The following is a 22544-nucleotide window of genomic DNA, read 5'->3' as shown; positions in this document are numbered from 1 at the left end:
CATCATCGCGGCGACGGCGCGACACGTCACCGCGGATGGATTCCGCGCGGATTTCGATCTGATGGTTAGTACAACCATCAGATCAAAATCCGCCAGAGGATTTATCTGCGGGAACGGTCTGGAGGACCGTTTCAAGCGGATAATCCTCTCGTGTGTACGGGGCCCTAGATCCGACAGGTGTAATTGTTTTACACTGTCGGATCTTAAGATGCAATACCGCGGCCGCCGCTGGGGGGAGTTTGCGTCGTAAACCAGCGTCGGGTATGCAAATTAGGAGTTACGGCGATCCACAACGGTTTTTCGCGTTCGCTACGTCGCCGCTAGTCTAGTTTTGGTGCCTTAACTTTACACAGCAATCGTATTGCTGTATAAAGTATGGCCGTCGTTCCCGCGTCGAAATTTAAAAAATAACGTCGTTTGCGTAAGCCGTCCGGGAATACGGAATTAAGCTACGCGCGTCGCCGTTCGGAAAAATGACGTTGTTTCGCGCAAAGCACGGCGGGAGTACGGAAACGGAGCATGCGCGGTAGGTCCGGCGCGGGAGCGCGCCTAATTTAAATGGCACACGCCCATTTGAATTGGCCCGCCTTGCGCCGGACGCCGCCGGCGTGGGTTTTCATCGCAAGTGCTTGGTGAATCAGGCACTTGCGATGAAAAATTGCGGCGGTGTAACGTATCTACGATACGTTACGCCGCCGCTCTTCTATGTGAATCTGGCCCAAAATGTGCAAATAGTTCAATATTGCAATCAATGTTGATGGATGAATATAAAGTCCTAGGAAGTCCCATACAGTAGACTCAAATGGGAGTCCAATCCTCAATTGCTTCAGAAATCTTTATAACTATTTATAACAATGTTTTTCCCATCCGTAATATGTTCTCAATTGAAGTATTGAACCATAGTGGAGATCCTACACCAGTCTCCCAGGACTATCACCTCTGAGATATAAAATCTGGCATGTAAACTTTCCCATCTCTCCTTTACTATTACATCACTGGTGTTCCTGCTTATTAGCGTCCTCCACCTCTCACAACGATCCCCTAGATGGCAGCTTTCCTAAAGGGAAAGGGGAGGGAGGAGGGGGGGGGGCTCCAGCCGGTAGCACAAAAGTGGAAAGCAAGGGAGAGAAAAGCTTCTGATGGTGTAGTACACTCAATATAGACTTTATTAAATAACAGGTTCAAATTGGACTCTTACATCACATAAAATAAAAGCAAGCGGTGTAGTAAATCGGGGGGCGAGGTAAACGCTGTCTTACTTGTCCTTCCGCTATTTCTGGTCTGCGGTGGCCTCGCTTCCTCCCTACGGCGTTACGTCACGTGCCTGGTGACTATTCAGGGGACCCTTCAGTTCCCCTGAAGAAGTCACGAGGCACGTGGCGTAACGCGTATGTACTCTGGAGATAAAACTATAATTCTATTACTCTACAAAACCCTGGTGGCCTCGCTTCCTCCCTACGGCGTTACGTCACGTGCCTCGTGACTTCTTCAGGGGACCCTTCAGTTCCCCTGAAGAAGTCACGAGGCACGTGACGTAACGCGTATGTACTCTGGAGATAAAACTATAATTCTACTACTCTACAAAACCCTAGTTCAACCACATCTTGAGTATGTCACGCGGTTCTGGTCACCAGTCCTCAGGAAGGATGTGCTGGTACTGGAGAGAGTCCAGAGAGCTTATAAGGAGGCTGGAGGCTATAAAGAACAGCTGCAAAACATAACATTTGATCTCCCTGGAGAAGAGACGCTTAAGAGGAGATATGATAGCCATATACAAATATCTAAATGGTGATTCCAGCATAGGGAGGAAACTGTTCAGCCTCAGGTCACTCAAGAAGACATGTGGCCACTCAATGAAGTCGGACTAGAAGCCGTTTAACCTTCAACTGCATAGGTTTTTTTTATTACTATTAGAACAGTAAGGATGTGGAGCTCCCTTCCACACTCTGTGGTATCAGTGGGAAGTTTTGATGGTTTCAAAAAACTTTTAGATGGGCATCTTATTGAACAAAATATATACAGGGATATGGGAAGTAGTAGAGACACAGATACACACACACACACACACACACACAGGTTGAACTGGATGGACTGGTGTCTTTATTTAACCTTACTAACTATGTATATGTACTGTAACATCAGGATGGGGAGTACAGAATACAGCTCACCATCCAAACAAGACCATTCCTACAGTAAAGCATGGAGGGGGGTAATATCCTGGTATGGGGGTGTTTCTCTGTAGAAGGGACTGGAGCACTTGTCAGGATAGAAGGAAAAATGGATGGGGCAAAATACCATCAAATTCTTGAGGAAAATCTGCTGCCCTCTGCCAGAAAGTTGTCAATGAGAAGAAGGTTTACCTTCCAACATGACAATGACCCAAAGCACACAGGAAAAATGAGCACATGGTGGTTGAGGGAGAAAAAGGTGGATGTTCTTGCATGGCCTAGTCAGAGCCCAGACTTGAACCCCATTGAAAATCTGTGGAATGACTTGAAAGTCCACAAATGGTCACCATCAGATTTAACTAAACTTGAGCAGTTCTGCAAAGAAGAGTGGGCAAGTATTGCAAAGTCTAGTAGCTGGATTCAGGTAGGGCGGCGCATCTTTCAGGCGGCGTAGCGTATCGCATATACACTACACCGCCTTAAGTCAGAGAGGCAAGTGCTGTATTCACAAAGCACTTGCCTCCTAAGTTACGGCGGCGTAGCGTAAATGGGGCCGGCGTAAGCGCGCCTAATTCAAATGAGGATGAGTGGGCCCGTTTTATTTAAATGATTGGTGACCCGACGTGATTGACGTTTTTTACGAACGGCGCATGCGCCGACCGTGTATATATCCCAGTGTGCATTGCACCAAAGTACGCCGCAAGGACGTATTGGTTTCGACGTGAACGTAAATTACGTCCAGCCCCATTCACGGACGACTTACGCAAAATTTTCAGATTTCGACGCGGGAACGACGGCCATACTTAACATTGACTAGTCCAGCTATTTGTTCGACTAACTTTACGCCGGAAAAAGCCGTACGTAAACGACGTAAAAAAAATGCGCCGGGCGCACGTACGTTTCTGAATCGGCGTATCTAGTCATTTGCATATTCTACGCCAAACTCAGCGGAAGCGCCACCTAGCGGCCAGCGTAAATATTGCACCCTAAGATACGACGGCAAAGGAGACTTACGCCGCTCGTATCTTAGCCTAATTTAAGCGTATCTGGTTTCCAGTATACGCTTAAATTTAGGGCAGCGTAGATTCAAAGTTACGACAGCGTATCTACTGATACGCCGGCGTAAAGCTATCTGAATCCAGCTATAGATGTGCAAAGTTAGTAGAGACAAATCCCAACAGACTACAGGCTGGAATTAAAGCAAAAGCTTCATGTCACGTCCCTCACACAGGCATTTGTGGTGTAATATCTTTGACTAGTTTGTGGCGCACTCCTGATACAGAGGAGGTTATAAAGGCGTATAGATTTGTTGATTAGTGTCACTCACGCTAACGCGCTCTCCCTCCCCCGCAGGGATAACCACTCAGCAAACACAATAGTAATGTCCATTCACTTTCCCAATGGTGCACGTGCCACACTTGTTAATGATTAGCGCCAGCATGGCAAATATATTCAAATGCATGATATCACATATGCAGTGAGAAAGATAAGGCTTTGTAAGCATGTAAAGTTCCATGAGTTAGAGCTAAGTATACTTAAGATACACTTTGTTACCAAAAGTATTGGGACACCTGCATGAACTTTAATGCCATCCCAGTCTTATAGCCATATTCAGAGAGAGTTACGCCGGCGTATCAGTAGATACGCCGTCGTAACTCTGAATCTGCGCCGTCGTAAATTTAAGTGTATTCTCAAATTGACATTCACTTAAATCTAGCTAAGATACGACCGCGGGCGCCGTCGTATCTTAGCTGTCTATTTAGGCCGGCCGCTAGGGACGTGTACGCTGATTTACGCCTAGAATGCGTAAATCAGCGAGATTTTTAAAATTTACGTTGTTTGCGTAAGTCGTCCGCGAATGGGGCTGGGCGTAATTTACGTTCACGTCTAAACCAATAAGTCTTTGCGGCGTAATTTGGAGCATGCGCACTAGGATATGTCCACGGACGGCACATGCGCCGTTCGTTCAAAACGTCAATCACGTCGGGTCACGATTCATTAGCATAAAACACGCCCACCTCTTCACAATTTGAATTAGGCGCGCTTAGGCCGGCACATTTACGCTACGCCGCTGTAACTTAGGACGCAAGTGCTTTGTGAATACAGCACTTGCCTCTCTAACTTACGGCGACGTAGCGTATATGAGATACACTACGCCTGCCTAACGATAGGCTCATCTACGTGAATCCAGCTATTAGTCTGTAGGGTTCAATATTGAGTTGGCCCACCCTTTGGGGCTATAACAGCTTCAACTGTTCTGGGAAGGCTGTCCACAAGGTTTAGGTCTATGGGAATATTTCACCATTCTTCCAGAAACGCATTTGTGAGGTCAGGTACTGATGTTGGATGCGAAGACCTGGGCCCGGATTCACAAAGCACTTGCACCGACGTATCTCAAGATACGTCGCGTAAGTGCAAATATGTGCCGTCGTATCTGTGCGCCGGACCCACAAACTAAGATATGCCTAAAAATAGGCTTCATCCAGCTGCCGTAACTTGCCTACGCCGGCGTAGCGTGGGCGCATATTTAGGCTGGACGCATTGGTGGCGCTCCCATTGAGCAGCCATTCAAATATGCAAATTAGGAAAATACGGCGATTTAGAAACGTAAGTGCGCCCGATGCAGGCTACGACTGGTGCGCGTAAGTTGTACGTTCGACGTAAAGTTATGCCCCATAAAGGAGGTGTAACCCAGCAGCAGACATGCAAAGGGCTGCACCAAGGAATACAAGCCGGTGTATTTTACGTTGGACGTGAGTCTGGCTGGGCCTAGGATACGTTCAGGGCGTAGGCAGTGATCCGGTGTATCTTAGGTAGTTGTTTTTCCGATGTGGTTGTGAGCATGCGCAGGGGGATGCGTCCACGGCACGACGCATGCACAGTTTGTTAAACGTACTTGTCTGGAGCTCGGACCATCATTTGCATGGGGTCACGCCTCATTTGCATGGCTCACGCCCACTTCCACCTACGCCGACTTACGCCTTCGAAACCCAGCGCAGTTTTGGCAGCATTGGCTTTGTGAATTCCATGCTTGCCTTTCTGCGCTGCGTCGGCGTAGCGTATATTATTTGCGCTACGGCGGCGTAATGCGCGCCCGCTCTCTGTGAATCCGGGCCCTGGTCTTTTTGTTTAAACTGTAGCGCAGAGAAATTAAAAACTCTGTGGTGATGAAATACCACCAAAAGAAAAAAAAATTACATCAATTTAATTTAAGTACAGCGTTGCATGTCCGCACAATTGTCAGTAAAGCCCTGTACACACGATCGGATATCTGATGGAATCTAATCCGATGGATTTTTTCGTCGGATATCCAATGAAGCTGACTTTCATCAGTCTTGCCTACACACCATCGGTCAAAAAGCCGACCGTGTCCAAACGCGGTGACGTAAAACACTACGACGTGCTGAGAAACATGAAGTTCAATGCTTCCGAGCATGCGTCGACTTGATTGTGAGCATGCGTGGATTTTTGACCGATGGACTTCCACACAGACGATCGTTTTTTTTTCCATCGGTCTGTTTTCATCAGACAAACCATTCGTGTGTACAGGGCTCAAAAGTAACGAAGTGCCGTATAGTAAAAAATGGGCACAGTGGCGACAATTAATGGCATGGCACAGTGGCGACAATTGATGGGCACAGTGGCGACAATTGATGGCATGGCACAGTGGCGACACTTGATGGCATAGCACAGTGGCGACAATTGATGGGCACAGTGGCTGCGTTTGATGGCATGGCACAGTGGCAAAAAATTGATGGACACAGTGGTGACAATTGATAGGCACAGTGGCAACAATTGATGGCATGGCACAGTGGCGACAATTGATGGGCACAGTGGTGACAACTGATGGCACAGTGGCTGCGTTTGATGGCATGCCACAGTGCCGACAATTGATGGGCACAGTGGCGACAATTGATGGGCACAGTGGCTGCGTTTGATGGCATGGCACAGTGGTGACAATTGATGGGCACAGTGGCTGCATTTGATGGCATGGCACAGTGGCTGCGTTTGATGGCATGGCACAGTGGCGACAATTGATGGGCTCAGTGGCTGCGTTTGATGGGCACAGTGGCTGCGTTTGATGGGCACAGTAGCTGCGTTTGATGGGCACAGTGAGGCTGTTGCTCAAAAAAATTTGAGCACCAGCCGCGACTGCTTCCGGGGGTTTATGCCACCAAAGGGCTTTAATCAAAAGAGCATGACTATGCCCGCCTTTTCTGCCCAGATCCACCATTTACAGAAGTCAGTTGTGGGGAGGGCAGGACAAATGAGAATTACTACTAACAGCAGAGAAATCAGCACAGGGGACACATCCTACTGACTGTAAGTTATTCTGTAGGTAAGTGATACAATCCATTTACATGTTTTGGTTTTCTCTTGATTTTCTTGCAGTATCTCAGAAGCTGCTGGATGAGCTGGAAATGCTGGAAGCGGAGTTCCAAAATAAGGCGGTTCTCTTGGAAGAAGAGGACGCTGAGGGCATGCAGGTACATGGTGGCAGAACATAGTAACACCAGAGCAGTAGAAAAAAGGCTCACAGAATTATTAATATTGTTACTCCCCACGCCTCCCAAAGCTGATGAAGAATTTAGTGCTCGATTTTTCTAGGAGGTGGGCTAAAACAGAGTAATCTTAAGCCCTGCACACACGACCGAGAAACCCGTCTGTTTGAAAACCGTTGGTTTTCCCGACGGGATTCCTGCCAAGCTTGCCTTGAAAAGCCATGTGTACACATGGCCACACAAATGACCCGCCGTTCTTTTCGCGGTAACGTCAAAGACTACGACGAGCCGGCTAAATTACGTTATATGCTACCGCACATGCGTCCAATTTTTATCGAGCTTGCGCAGTTTATTTCCCCTTTAGACATGTGCAGACTGGAATATTTTGTTTCGTTTTTTCGTTTTCGTTTGGAAAATAAATTTATTTAGTTACTCCCGAAAATAATTTTGATTTATTTTGTTTTTCGTTGGGGAATAGCTTTCGTCCGAAAATCCAATAATACTTGGTTTCTGTCGAATGGTCAAAAGAATATTCGCCGGAACGTCGAATCTTTTTGGTTTCTGTCGAATGGTCAAACGAATATTCTACGGAACGTCGAATCTTTACGTCGAATCGTACATTTCCGTTCGAATATTCCGCCTACAAGAATTCTAATGTTGTATGACTAGTAATAATGTCGAATCTATTTTCTCATAAATCGAAATCTATTCTCTGTAATGTCGAATCTATTATTTCTATAGTGTCGAATCTTTTCTCTATAATGTCGAATCTTTTCTCTATGATGTCGAATCTTTTCCCTATAATGTCGAATCTTTGCTCTATGATGTCGAATCTTTTCCCTATAATGTCGAATCTCTCTATATCGAATTTTTACCGCAACGAAAACGAAAATAAAGCATTTTTTATGTCGGATCTTTCGGTTTTCGTTTCTTGCACTTTCGTTATCGTTTGTTAAAACGATAACTAAAAAAACAGAATTTCGGACGAAAATGCATTCTAACGAAAACAAATGCACATGTCTAGTAAGCATACAGACGACCAGTTTTCTCGTCAGGAAACACTCTGCCGGGAATCCCGACGGGAAAATAGAGAGCAGGTTCTCTATTTTTTTTACGGTAGTTTTCCTGTCGGGAAAACTTCTAGGGAGCATACACATGGCCAGGATTCCTGGCCAAAAGCTCTCCTGGCAGTTTTCCTGCCGGGAAATCTGGTCGTGTGTACGGGGCTTTAGGCTATATTCACACGCCCTCACAGGGTCAATAAACAGGAGTGCGTAACACACAGAGGGCAGGGGTCAGGAGTGTGTATTGTACAGAGGACAGGGGTCAGGAGTGTGTATTGTACAGAGGACAGGGGTCAGGAGTGTGTATTGTACAGAGGGCAGGGGTCAGGAGTGTGTATTGTACAGAGGGCAGGGGTCAGGAGTGTGTATTGTACAGAGGGCAGAGGGCAGGAGTGTGTATTGTACAGAGGGCAGAGGTCAGGAGTGTGTATTGTACAGAGGGCAGGGGTCAGGAGGGTGTATTGTACAGAGGGCAGAGGGCAGGAGTGTGTATTGTACAGAGGGCAGAGGTCAGGAGTGTGTATTGTACAGAGGGCAGGGGTCAGGAGGGTGTATTGTACAGAGGACAGGGGTCAGGAGTGTGTATTGTACAGAGGGCAGGGGTCAGGAGTGTGTATTGTACAGAGGGCAGGGGTCAGGAGTGTGTATTGTACAGAGGGCAGAGGGCAGGAGTGTGTATTGTACAGAGGGCAGAGGTCAGGAGTGTGTATTGTACAGAGGGCAGGGGTCAGGAGTGTGTATTGTACAGAGGACAGGGGTCAGGAGTGTGTATTGTACAGAGGACAGGGGTCAGGAGTGTGTATTGTACAGAGGGCAGGGGTCAGGAGTGTGTATTGTACAGAGGGCAGGGGTCAGGAGTGTGTATTGTACAGAGGGCAGAGGGCAGGAGTGTGTATTGTACAGAGGGCAGAGGTCAGGAGTGTGTATTGTACAGAGGGCAGGGGTCAGGAGGGTGTATTGTACAGAGGGCAGAGGGCAGGAGTGTGTATTGTACAGAGGGCAGAGGTCAGGAGTGTGTATTGTACAGAGGGCAGGGGTCAGGAGGGTGTATTGTACAGAGGACAGGGGTCAGGAGTGTGTATTGTACAGAGGGCAGGGGTCAGGAGTGTGTATTGTACAGAGGGCAGGGGTCAGGAGTGTGTATTGTACAGAGGGCAGAGGGCAGGAGTGTGTATTGTACAGAGGGCAGAGGTCAGGAGTGTGTATTGTACAGAGGGCAGGGGTCAGGAGGGTGTATTGTACAGAGGACAGGGGTCAGGAGTGTGTATTGTACAGAGGGCAGAGGTCAGGAGTGTGTATTGTACAGAGGGCAGGGGTCAGGAGTGTGTGTACAGAGGGCAGGGGTCAGGAGTGTGTATTGTACAGAGGGCAGAGGTCAGGAGTGTGTATTGTACAGAGGGCAGGGGTCAGGATGTTTGTATTCTACAGAGGGCAGGGGTCAGGAGTGTGTATTGTACAGGGGTCAGGAGTGTGTATTGTACAGGGGGCAGTGGTCAGGAGTGTGTATTGTACAGAGGGCAGGGGTCAGGAGTGTGTATTGTACAGAGGGCAGAGGTCAGGAGTGTGTATTGTACAGAGGGCAGGGTGTCAGGATTGTGTATTGTACAGAGGGCAGAGGTCAGGAGTGTGTATTGTACAGAGGGTAGGGGTCAGGAGTGTGTATTGTACAGAGGGCAGGGGTCATGAGTGGGGCCTCACCGCGTTAGCGGTAAAGCGACGCTAGTTTTGGGTCGCTAGCAAGGCGCATTTAATCCCCGCTAGCGGCCGACCAAAGGGTTAAACGCGCCCGTGTTGCGGCGCTGCCGAAACGCGTTGCAGACGCTTCGGCAGTGCTGCCAATTCATTTCAATGTGCAGGGATTTTTGGGAGTGGTGTATACACTGCTCCCAAATCGCCCCAAAGATGTTGCTTGCAGGACTTTTTTTCCCGTCCTACAAGTACACCGCCCCAGTGTGAAAGCATTCAGGGAGGCTTGAGAGGCGCTTTATAAACTCTATTTTTAGCGCTAAAACGCCTGAAAAGCGCCTTCAGTGTGAAAGGGGTCTAAGTGTAACAAAAATGATAATACATTGGTGTTATGTGTTAGCAGTAAGTACAATTTAAGGTGAATGTCCCTTCTACTGCAGGGCAGCAAAGACGATAATTCACTGGAGCAGCTTGGTCAGCAATCTGTCCCAAGATCAAACAGCCTCCAAGAAGAGGAGCCACTAAACCACCGACTGGAGGAGCCACTAAACCACCGACTGGAGGAGCCACTAAACCACCGACTGGAGGAGCCACTAAACCACCTACTGGAGGAGCCACTAAACCACCGACTGGAGGAGCCACTAAACCACCTACTGGAGGACCCACCGCTTCTCCAACTTCCAGAAGACCAGCCACCAAACGATCTCCTGAAAAACCAACCACTAAGTGATATTCTGGAAGTCAGGCCACTAAGCAATATTCTGGACAGTGGGCCACCAAATAATTTAGTCGAAGATGGGCTGCCCCAGCCAGAACATGGGCATGTGACCTCTGGACCCAGCACTATAAGGAAAGAAGACCATCAACCGAAAGGTATGTTTGATGGTTGGCAAGCAGACTTTGTTTTAATGAAGTACTGGTTTGGACTCTTTCCAAATTTGTGTGGGTTTCATTCCACAGGCCAAAAATTGGTATGAGAAAAAAAAACTGCCCTGGTTTGAAGAAAGTGCAATACCAACAATGAGGTGACCTTCCATGCAGTCTGTGGACAGGTTCATCTAGTGCCCAGGACAAGGATGCAGAACTGCGCCCCCTCTCCCATTGTTAATGCAAGCCTAATCCTGCGTACACACGGTTGGACTTTCCAACGGGAAAACCTCAGTCAGAAATTCCAACAGAAAAAGTCAGGTGGGGCATACACACGGTTGGAATATCCAACGAAAAGCTCCCATCTGACTTTTTCTGTCGGAAATTCCGACTGTGTGTACGCGGCATTAGAATAGGTTTACTGCCAATGTCCGTTCTCTGTCCACTTTGCTCTGCTGCGCTCAGGGCAGCTTCCCCTCCTGCCCACCCCATGTCCCGGCCCCGCTTCCATGTACTTAGAGTAAGGTTTCTGTCCAAGTTTGCAAGTGTTCCGACATGGCATGCCACCATTGTTCCACTTCCAGGCATCTATACCAGGTGACAAGCGGTGGATGCTTAAACCGAACTCTAGGACCGATGACTTTACATTCTAACATCTGCCCACAGGCAACAGAGCTTCACCCCCTGACCCTTCACTAATACTCAAATAGGTAGATTCAGAAAGAGTTAGGCCGGCTTATCAGTAGATAAGCCGACCTAACTCAGAATCTACGCCGACTTATGTTTAAGCATATGCTCAAACCGAGATACGCTTAAACATATGTAAGATACGACGGCTTGCGCCGTCCTATCTTAGATTGCAATATTTTGGATGGCCGCTAGGTGGCGCTTCCATTGCGGTCGGCGTAGAATATGTAAATGAGGAGATACGCCGATTCACGAACGTACGCCCGGCCGACGCAGTACTTTTACGCCGTTTACGTAAGAGATAGGCCATGTAAAGTTAGAGCTAGGCCCTAGTGGAATAGTAATGTCAAGTATGGCCGCCGTTCCCGCGTCGAAATTCAATTTTTTTTACGTCGTTTGCGTAATTCGTCCGTGAATAGCGATTTACGTCCACGTCGAAATCAATAGGCCCGTACGGCGTACTTAGCCGCAATGCACACTGGGAAATGTAGTCGCCCGGCGCATGCGCAGTTAAGAAAAAAACGTAAAGAACGTAAGGTCAAGCACAATTAGCATACAACACGCCCCCCTAACACACATTTGAATTTGGCGCCCTTGCGCCCGCCCGCTTTAGGCTACGCCGCCGTAACATAGCAGGCAAGTACATTGAGAATCATGTACTTGCCTAGCTAACTTACGGCGGCATAGCCTAAACACGCTAAGCTACGCCGCCGCAAGTTTAGGCTCTTGTGTGTGAATCTACCTAAATGTCTCTTATCACTCTTGGTAAATCATCTGTTTGGTCTTCCCCCATGACTGGAGATCACTCTACAGCAGTCATTCTCAAACTTTTCAACAAAGGGGAAACCTTTCTAAATAACTTTCTAGTCTCAGAAAACCACTGCTAAAAATTACTATACCTACAACTTACGATACGTTAGTGTGATGGTCAGTGGGAAGAATGCTCCTTACACATGTAGTCATTGGGAAGAATGGCACCCTTACAGATAGCTAAAAAGATCAATGATGTCAGTGGGAACTTCTCATTGCTCAAGGAACCCCCGAGCAACCTCTGAAGGAACCCTAGGATTTCATGGAACCCTGGTTGAGAAACCTTGACCTACAGTATCCATACCAGGAGACAGGGCTCTTGCACTCCATTCAGACTCTAGTACCAACGCCTTCACATTCTGACATCTGTTCACATTGAACAGAGCTTCACTCCCCTGGCCCATCACTAATACCCAAGACCTCTTCTCACTCTTGGTAGAGCATCTTTTATTCTTCTCCCATGACTGGAAGTTACTCTACGGCAGGGGTGTCCAAACTTTTTTCAAAGAGGGCCAGATTTGATTACGTGAACATGCGTGAGGGCCGACTATTTTGCCTGACATTCTTTGAACCATAAAAATTCGGTCTAAGTGTGTTCGTCTGAGCACTAATACACGGCCCAACAAGAATTCTCTTGCCTTTGTGGCTGTGTGTGGTGAAGAGATGAGCTTGGGTGTGTTATTTGGATATACTGTATATATTTCTTTTGTGGCCCCAACGAATCCCAGAGCGCTGCTTAGGACTAAGGATGAGCTTGGGCGTGTTATTTGGATATACCGCATTTATCGGCGTATAACATGCACAGGCTTACCATTGTCATGAATGCAGCCTCACCATTGCCATGAATGCAGCCTTACCATTGCAACCAATGCAGCCTTACCAATGCAGCCTCACATGTGCCATAAATGCAGCCTTACATTTGCCTGAATGCAGCCTTACATGTGCCATGAATGCAGCCTTACCATTGCAATCAATGCAGCCTTACCATTGCAATCAATGCAGCCTCACATGTGCCATAAATGCAGTCTCACATGAGCAATGAATGAAGCCTTACCATTGCCATCAGTGCAGCCTGAACGATGCCCATCTGCAGCCTCGGAGGGCAGAGGGAGGGGGGCGGGACAAGTGCTGAAAGATTACAAACAGGAGAATCTCTTGTTTACTCTGTGGCCTCTTTAATACAAAGTCCCGCCTCCTATGATAGACAGAACAGTCGTCCAATGGCATCCCAGGAGACGGGACTTCCAATAGAGACGCTGCTGAGTAAACAGGAGATTCTCTTCATGTAATCTGACGGCGCTCGTCCTGCCCCCTCCCTGTCCCCTCCAAGGCAACACCAATAAATACAGTATATATCTTTTGTGGCCCTGGGGGCCACAAACAATATATATATCCAAATCCCCAGGGGGGCCATATTAAATCAACAGGGGGCCGCATTTGGCCCCCGGGCCGGACTTTGGACATGCCTGCTCTACGGTATCTGCACCAGGTGATAGGGCTCTTACACTCCATTCAGATTATAGGACATATAACTTCACATTCTGACATCTGCACACAGGCAACAGAGCTTCACCCCGACCCTACACTAACACCCAAGACCTCTTCTTGGTAGAGCATCTTTTTGGTCTGTGATCATGACCTGTGATGATCCCACCAGTTAACCACTTACCCCCCCGGACCATATTGCTGCCCAAAGACCAGAGTACTTTTTGCGATTCGGGACTGCGTCGCTTTAACAGACAATTGCGCGGTCGTGCGACGTGGCTCCCAAACAAAATTGGCGTCCTTTTTTTCCCACAAATAGAGCTTTCTTTTGGTGGTATTTGATCACCTCTGCGTTTTTTATTTTTTGCGCTATAAACAAAAATAGAACGACAATTTTGAAAAAAATGAATATTTTTTACTTTTTGCTGTAATAAATATCCCCCAAAAATATATAAAAAAACATTTTTTTTCCTCAGTTTAGGCCGATACGTATTCTTCTACATATTTTTCGTATAAAAAAATCGCAATAAGCGTTCATTGATTGGTTTGCGCAAAAGTTATAGCGTTTACAAAATAGGGGGTATTTTTATGGCATTTTTATTAATATTTTTTTTTACTAGTAATGGCGGCGATCAGCGATTTTTTTTTCGGTATTGCGACATTATGGCGGACACTTCGGACATTTTTGACACATTTTTGGGACCATTGGCATTTTTATAGCGATCAGTGCTATAAAAATGCATTGGATTACTATAAAAATGCCACTGGCAGTGAAGGGGTTAACACTAGGGGGCGGGGAAGGGGTTAAGTATGCCTGGGTGTGTTCTTACTGTGGGGGGGGTGGCCTCACTAGGGGAAACACTGATCCTCGGTTCATACATTGTATGAACAGAAGATCAGCATTTCCCCCCCTGACAGGAACGAGAGCTGTGTGTTTACACACACAGCTCCCGGTCCCCGCTCTGTACCGAGCGATCGCGTGTGCCCGGCGGCGATCGCGCCCGCCGGGCACACGCACGGGAGTCGGGGGCGAGCGGGGGGCGCGCGCGCGCCCCTAGTGGCGGCTAAGAGAGAGGACGTCATATTACGTGCTCTCGCCTAGGAGAGCCACCTTGTGGACGTATTTCGACGGTGCGCGGTCGGCAAGTGGTTAAGGATTCTCCCTCATGGGATCACTTCAGGCTCTTAGCTGATTCTCCACCATCCAAGCAGATAAGAGTTGACCAGGCTCACATCTCTTCCACATCCCTGGTTCTTCTCTTCATCTACTTGCAGTAGACCACTGGGAACTTGCTCTACCATCAAGAGTCCACTTTACACAGCAGCCTGAAGTGTCTGGCCCAGTTGTTTCTTTAGGTAACATCGGATCTTGCAAAACACCCAGCTAGGCAAGTCGGATTGAATTTTTATTTAGCCACTTAAGCCCCGGAAGAATTGGCTGCTCAATGACCAGAGCATTTTTTGCGATTGGCACTGCGTCGATTTAACTGACAATTGTACGGCCGAGCGACGCTGTACCCAAACCAATATTTTGTACTCTTTGCTGTAATAAATAGCTCCAATTTATTTGTTTTTTTAAAAAGCAAATTTTTCCCTCAGTTTAGGCCGATATGTATTCTTCTACATATTTTTGGTAATAAAAATCGTAAAAAGCACATATTTATTTGTTTTGCGCAAAAGTTATAGGCCCAGATTTACAAAGCACTTACGCCGACATATAACAAGTTACGCGGACGTAAGTGCAAATGTGCGCCGTCGTATCTGTGCGCCAGACCCACAAACTAAGATGCGCCTAAAAACAGTCTACACCCCTCCGACGTATCTTGCTTACGCCAGTGTAGAGTGGGCGCACATTTAGGCTGGGAGCATGGTGCCGCTCCCATTGATTAGTCATTCAAACATGCAAATGAGGGAAATACGGCGATTCACGAACGTGCGTGCGCCCGACGCAGGCTACGCCAGGTGTGCGTAAGTTGTACGTCCGGCGTAAAGTTATTCCCCATAAAGGAGGCGCAACCCAGCGGCAAAGGTCTGCACCAGGGAACACAAGCCGGCGTATTTTACGTTGGACGTGTGTCTGGCTGGGCGTAGGTTACGTTCACGCCGTACGCAGTGATCCGGCGTAGTTTAGGCAGTTGTTCCGACGTGGTTGTGAGCAGGCGCAGGGGGATGCGGCCACGTCATGGCGCATGCGCCGTTCGTGATACGTATCTGTCTGGCACTCGGCCCATCATTTGTATGGGGTCACGCCTCATTTGCATGGGTCACGCCCACTTCCACCTACGCCGGCGTACGCCTTCGAAACCCACGCCACGCTGGCGCAGCGTTGGGAGCACTGGCTTGCTGAATTCCATGCTTGCCTCTCTGCGCTGCATTGGCGTAGCGTACATTGGTTATTCTACGGCGGCGTAATGTGTGCCGTGCTCTCTGTGAATCTGGGCCATAGCGTCTACAAAATAGGAGATAGATTTATGGCATTATTATTATGATTTATTTTACTAGTAATTGCGATGATCTGCGATTTTTATCGGGACTACGACGTTATGGCGGACATATCGGACACTTTTGACACATTTTTGGGACCATTAGCATTTATACAGCGATTAGTGCTATAAAAATGCACTGATTAGTGTGTAAATGTCACTGGCAGGGAAGGGGTTAACACTAGGGGGCAAACAAGGGGTTAACTGTGTTCCCTAATGTGTGTTCTAACTGTGGGGGGAGGGGACTCACTATAGGAGATTACAGATCGTGGTTCCCAGCTTGTAGGAACTCACGATCTGCATGTCCTCTCCTCTCAGAACAGGGATATATGTGTCCATACACACACGTTCCTGCCACTCGTGCCCGCGATCGCTCGTGGCCCGCAGTCATCACGACCGCCGGTCACGAGCGTCGGCACCCTCGCTGTGCAGCGGGCATGCTCCTGCTTAAAGGGACTGAAGTACTGCTACGACGGTCCGCAGGAACGAGCCGACCTGCCGCCGTATAATGAGGGCGGCTGGTCGGCAAGCGGTTAATCCACGTGTTACAAAGATTTGTAACATAATGTAGATTTTTTTATTGCAGGTAAGAGCTGATTGCTGTGGGCACTAGGTCCAAGTTTTCTTTGTGCCAGATGATAACACCATCTGAAGTGTTAATTTATAAATGGAAATGTCCAAGTGTTGTAAAAAATATTATTTTATTTGAATTGCAGAAGATTTAGAGGAGACGGTCAGAAGACTGCTGGAGGAAAAGAAGCAGAACATAGAGGAAATGGAGCAACTAAAATGTCAGATACAGAAATTAACAGAGGAGGTAATTGTGTATAAGTGTGGCAGAGCATTGCCCTGCCAGGGTCTAGAACAGTGGTTCTCAACCTCTAGTGCCGTGACCCCTTGATAAAATTTCCCAAGTTGTGGGGACCCCTAACAGTAAAATTATTTTTGTAGTGTGGGCTGTCATCACCCAAGGTAAGACAAGTAATTTGCACCCCTAGCCCACAGACATTCAGCGCTCCCTGAGTCTTTTTAATGGCAACTATAATCACAGGTAGTGTCACTCACTGTCTCCGGCTTCACTGTGTTTCCGACTTTGTGGCGTCTCGTAGCAGTGACACCGATGCCGAAATCAGGAGACAAGGTCTCCTCCAGCCCCTCCCACTTCACATTCCTCACCAGTCAGCTGACTTCTAGTCTTTGCCCCCCAGCCATGCCGTGAACTGAATGGGCGACTGCGAAGAGGCTGAGTGGGCGGCTGCGGGTTCCAGGAACAACCCATCTGGGTGGCCACAGGCTCCAGGGATAGCAAAAAGGCTGGGAGAGTTATGCGGGCTTCAGGAACAGACCAGGATTCGGTGACCCCTGGCAAATCCTCATTCGACCCCAGAGGGGGTCCCGACCCCCAGGTTGAGAACCACTGGTCTAGAAGGAGGTTGTGACCCAGAATTCTCAACCGGACGGGTTGAGGGGCTTCAGGGAGCTTGTGACATGGTCTTTCAGTTTCCTCAGTGTTTTTTAACCACTTACTGCCCAGGCTGGCTATAGCAGAATGGCGGCCGGGCGCTGGTTCAGTTATCCTGACTGGGCGTTATATGATGTCCAGCAGAATAACAGCCACTGTGGGGGCGCTCATTGCGGCGATCGGTGGAGCGGTATGTCAGTCTGACACACCGCTCCACCGATCTCGGTAAAGCGCCTCTGCCGGAGGCTATTTACCACGTGGTCAGCCGTGTCCAATCACAGCTGATCACAATGTAAACAGGAAGAGCCATTGATTGGCTTTTCCCCACTCGTGTCTGACAGATGCGAGTAGGGGAGAGACGATCGGCTACTCTCCTGACAGGGGGGTCTGTGCTGATTGTTTATCAGTGCAGCCCCCCCTTGGATGCCTGCCCAGTACCACCAGGATGAGGCCAGGACCACCAGGGATGGCCATCACACTGGACCACCAGGTATGCCACCCTAGACGACCAGGGAGATGCCAATCAGTGCCCATCCCCAATGCCTGCCTGTGCCATCAGTGATGCCTATCAGTGCCATCTATCACTGCCGCATATCAGTGCCCATCAGTGCTGCCTATCAGTGCCACCCATAAGTACCCATCAGTGCAGCCTTTCAGTGCCCATCAGTGTCGCCCATCAGTGCCCACCAGTGCCACCCATGAGTGCCCATCAGTGCCGCCTATCAATGTCCATTAGTGCTGCCTATCAGTGCCTATCGTTAGGGTCCATCGGTGCCGCCTTATCAGTGCCCGTCAGTGAAGGAGAAAACTTACCTATTTATAGGGCTGGGGAAAAAATCGATTTGAGAGGGCAAATCGATTCAGATTTTGACCAAATCGATTTGCTCTTTGGACTAGGTTGAAGCCGCGCCTCACCTAAAAAAATCCTGCCCGCAGCTCCCTGTGATCCTGGGAAAAGGCTGTGAGGCCGGACGCTGCTCGCAGCCTTTTCCCAGGATCGTGGCGAGCTGCGGGCAGGATTTTTTAGGTGAGGCCGCGGCTTCGGCCTAGTCCCTGGATCCGAATTTTTGGTCTTTTTTTTATTTGTTTAGCAAAAAATAAAAACCGCAGAGGTGATCAAATACCACCAAAGGAAAGCTCTATTTGTGGGAACTAAATGATAAAAATTCTGTTTGGGTACAGTGTAGCATGACCGCGCAATTGTCGTTTAAAGGGGTGTTCCACTCATTTTTTATGTTTATTAAAATTCAGCAGCTACAAAAAGTGTAGCTGCTGGCTTTTAATAAACATACACTTACCTGCTCTGCCGTCCAGCGCCACGCCGCACGGAGCTCCGCTCCTCTCCCCCCCTCTTCGCCGGCGTCCCCATCATAACTGTGGGCACCCGGCCGTGATAGCTTTCGGCTTCACGGCTGGGCACTCACTGCGCATGCGCGAGCGGCGCTGCGCCATCTGATTGGACAGGCGATCGCCTGGGACCTGTCACGTGTCCCAGGCGATCACCTACAGGAGGGGCTGCCAAAAGGCGATTAGACTATTTGCCTTTGCAGCCCCTCGGCGGAAGGAGGAACAGGAAGTCCACTCCTCCTGAAGCCCCCACTCCCCCCCCCAAAAAATTACATGCCAAATGTGGCATGTAAGGGGGCGAGGAGTGGATTAAGCGGAAGTTCCACTTTTGGGTGGAATTACGCTTTAAACTGCAACGGTGCTGAAAATTGGCTTGGGCAAGGTCTTGGGAGCCGGAGCCTGGAGATTTCAAAGTGATCAGGGTGGGATGAAATCTCCAATCCTGGGTGGACCAAGGTGGTCGGTGAACAGTCTGTAGGAGACAGACAAGGGCCTGGCGTGTAAGACCAGAGCAGCAGTGCTGCAAGTGAGAGCCAAATAGGCTAAATGTCATTTTTGTTGATGGGAAAAGGAATGCTGAAAACCAACTGCGAGGGAAACCCATGTTTATGTTTGCTGAACTTTCTTTTAATAAAAATGGGCAAATAAAGCCCTTAAAAAGAAGAAACAGCGAGTGGTGGCCCTAAAGCCCTACATTTGATGCTAGTCCTTACAGAAGATATTGTCTAAATGTATGGATCTTTAACCACTTCCATACCGGGCATTTTCACCCCCTTCCTGCCCAGAGCAATTTTTAGTTTTCAGCAAAGGCGAATAGACGATTTTTTCTTTGCCTTGACCTTGTGGATTAGGTCCTTTAGCGCCTTGATCTTTAGTTCTGGCAGGAATACCCTGCCTTGGGCTGTGTCTATGATCATGCCCAAGTACAAAAAACTTATCTGGGTTTTTCTTGTCCCCGCCGCAGATTCTCTGTCAGGCAGATACCAATATTCCCCCATCTCGGCAGGGTCTGCGTGCCAACCTTCAGGGGTATGGGTTCCTACTTAAAGGAGACCTCTTCCCTGGGCCTTGTAAAAAACTCTTACCAGGATTTTTAGGGTATAGAGCGAAAGTGCTGGACCCCAGAGCCAAGTCCTCCGGAGAGAGACATTACAGGCGACACCTTCTCCATAAGGTCTGGATACCATCCAGTTTTGGCGTAATATAATTAGGCGTCGTGGATGGACCCACAGTGTAGCTCTCTACCCTCATAGGGCTTCTAAGGCCCCGTACACACGACCAAACATGTATGCTGAAACTGGTCCGCGGGCCAGTTTCAGCATACATGTTCGGTCGTGTGTAGGCGCGAGCGGGCCGAATTCCAGCAAACATTTGCCCGCCGGGCCTTTTCCCAGCAGACAAATATTCCTGGACGTGTTTTAAAACCGTCCGCTGGAATCCTATCCGCTCGGACATGTACGGTCGTCAGTACAGACCTACCGTACATGTCCGAGCGCCCGCCGTCCCTCGCATGCGTCGAATGACTTCGACGCATGCGTGGAAGCCTTTAAATGGCAGGCCCGCCCACGTCGCCGCGTCATCGCCGCGTCATCATCGCGGCGACGACGCGGACACGCCCCGCGTAATGTTTACGCGCGGACTTCTGTACGATGGTTAGTACAACCATCGTACAGAAGCCCTCTGGCAGGCATGTACGGTGAAAACGGTCCGACGGACCGGTTTCACCGTACATGTTTGCTCGTGAGTACCCGGCCTTAGGCAGAGCTTTTTTCAGCACATTTTCCTTGCGTACAACACCTTAGACACTGGCGAAAAAACTAAGGTACTTCCCTGATGGGAGGGGTTATATGGAGGGGAACTGTCTTTGAGTCCTCAGAGGTTTGTTAGAGAACTTTGGTGAACAAATAGCATAATGAAGGCCAGGGAACACACCAGACAGGTCAGGGATACAGTTCTGGAGAAGTATAAAGCAGGGTTAGGTTATAAAATAATATGCCAAGCTTTGAACATCTCACGGAGCTCTGTTCAATCCATCATCCAAAAATGTAAAGAGTATGGCACAACTGCAAACCTACCAAGACATGGCTGTCCACCTAAACTGACCGGCCGGGCAAGGAGAGTATTCATCAGAGAAGCAGCCAAGAGGCCCATGGGAACTCTGGAGGAGCTGCAGAGATCCACAGCTCAGGTGGGAGAATCTGTCCACAGGACAACTATTAGTCGTGTTCTCCACAAATCTGGTCTTTATGGCAAAATTGAACTTTTTGGCCTATAAGCAAAACACTTTGGGGGTTATTTACGAAAGGCAAATCCACTTTGCACAACAAGTGCAAACTACGAGTGCAAATTGCACTTGAAATTGCACTGAAAGTGCACTTGGAATTGCAGTCGCTGTAAATCTGAGGGGGACATGCAAGGAAAATAAAAAACAGCATTTTAGCTTGTACATGACTGGATAATAAAATCAGCAGAGCTTCCCCTCATTTCAGATCTACCCCTCAGATTTACAGCAACTGCACTTCCAAGTGCACTTTCAGTGCAATTTCAAGTGCACTTTGCACTTGTAGTTTGCACTTGTAGTGCAAAGTGGATTTGCCTTTCGTAAATAACCCCCAAAGTGTGGCAGAAAACTAACACTGCACATCACCCTGAACACACCATACCTAACGTGAAACATGGTGGTGGCAGCATCATGCTGTGGGGATGCTTTTCTTCAGCAGGGACAGGGAAGCTGCTCAGAGTTGATGGGTGGAGCCAAATACAGGGCAATCTTAGAAGAAAACCTGTAAGGCCCCATACACACGATAGAATCCATCCGCAGATAAATCCCAGCAAATGGTTTTCTGCGGATAGATCCTATGGTGTGTACACGCCAGCGGATCTGTTTCCGCGGAGAAATCTCCTCTGGGATGGATTTCAGCAGATCGGATATATGCTGTGCTGCACAACATATCCATCTGCTGAAATCCATTCCAACGGATGGATCCGCTCGTCTGTACAGACTTACCGGATCCATCCGTCCAAAGGGATTCCCCGCACGCGTCGTAATGATTTGACGCATGCGTGGAATTCCTTTTATGACAGCGTCGCGCCCGTCGCCGTGTCATAATAGCGGCGACGGCGCGACACGTCATCGCCAGAGGATTTCAGCGCGGATTTCAATGCGATGGTGTGTACACGCCATCGCATAGAAATCCTCTGAAATCCTCGAGAGGATTTATCCGCGGATACGGTCCGCTGGACCGTATCTGCGGATAAATCCTCTCGTGTGTATGGGGCCTTAGATTCTCCAAAAGACTTGAGACGGGTGGAAGTTCACCTTCCATATACTTACATAGTTAGTCAGGTTGAAAAAAGACACAGGTCCATCTAGTTAAAGCAAAAAAAAAAAAATCATAAAATAAAATACCATATACACAATCCTTCACCCACAATTGTCGAGCAGGACAACGACCCTAAAAATACAGCCAGAGCTACAATGGAATGGTTTAGATCAAAGCTTGGCTTGCATACACACGGTCACACAAAAGTTCTCTAATCTTTCGTCCGTCAAGAATGCGGTGATGTACAACACTACCACGAACCGAGAAAATTAAGTTCAATGCTTCCGAGCATGCGTCAAATTGTTTCCGCGCATGCGTTGGAATTTTGTGCGTCGGAATTGCTACAGACGATCAGATTTTCCGATAGGAATTTTTTCTGTCGGAAAATTTGAGAACCAGCTCTCAATCTTTTGTTGGCTGAAATTCCGACAGCAAAAGTCCAATGGAGCTTACACACGGTTGGAATTTCCGTTCAAAAGCTCACATCGGACATTTGCTGTTGGAGTTTCCGATTGTGTGTATGGGGCATAAGAATGGCCCAGTCAAAGTCCAGACTTAAATCACATTGAGAATCTGTGGCAAGACTTGAAAATTGCTGATCACAGACGATCTCCATCCAATCTGACAGAGCTTGAGATATTTTGCAGAAGAATGGACAGA

At 48.3% G+C, this 22544-nt stretch overlaps 1 protein-coding gene across 1 annotated transcript in view; it reads left to right on the top strand.

The window, feature by feature from the left end:
* LOC120924553 (shootin-1-like) overlaps nt 1–22544 on the top strand; it is a 104862-nt gene that overhangs the window by 24395 nt on the left and 57923 nt on the right. Inside the window, exons 4-6 of the mRNA XM_040335525.1 lie at nt 6561–6655; nt 9861–10293; nt 16469–16569. Of these exons, the coding sequence (XP_040191459.1) occupies nt 6561–6655; nt 9861–10293; nt 16469–16569 (629 nt within the window). The remainder of the gene's footprint in view (nt 1–6560; nt 6656–9860; nt 10294–16468; nt 16570–22544) is intronic.

Source organism: Rana temporaria, chromosome 1 (assembly GCF_905171775.1).
Source record: "Rana temporaria chromosome 1, aRanTem1.1, whole genome shotgun sequence".
NCBI lineage: Eukaryota > Metazoa > Chordata > Amphibia > Anura > Ranidae > Rana > Rana temporaria.
The sequence above is the reverse complement of the archived record's forward strand: the minus strand, read 5'-3'. Positions and strand labels throughout refer to the sequence as shown.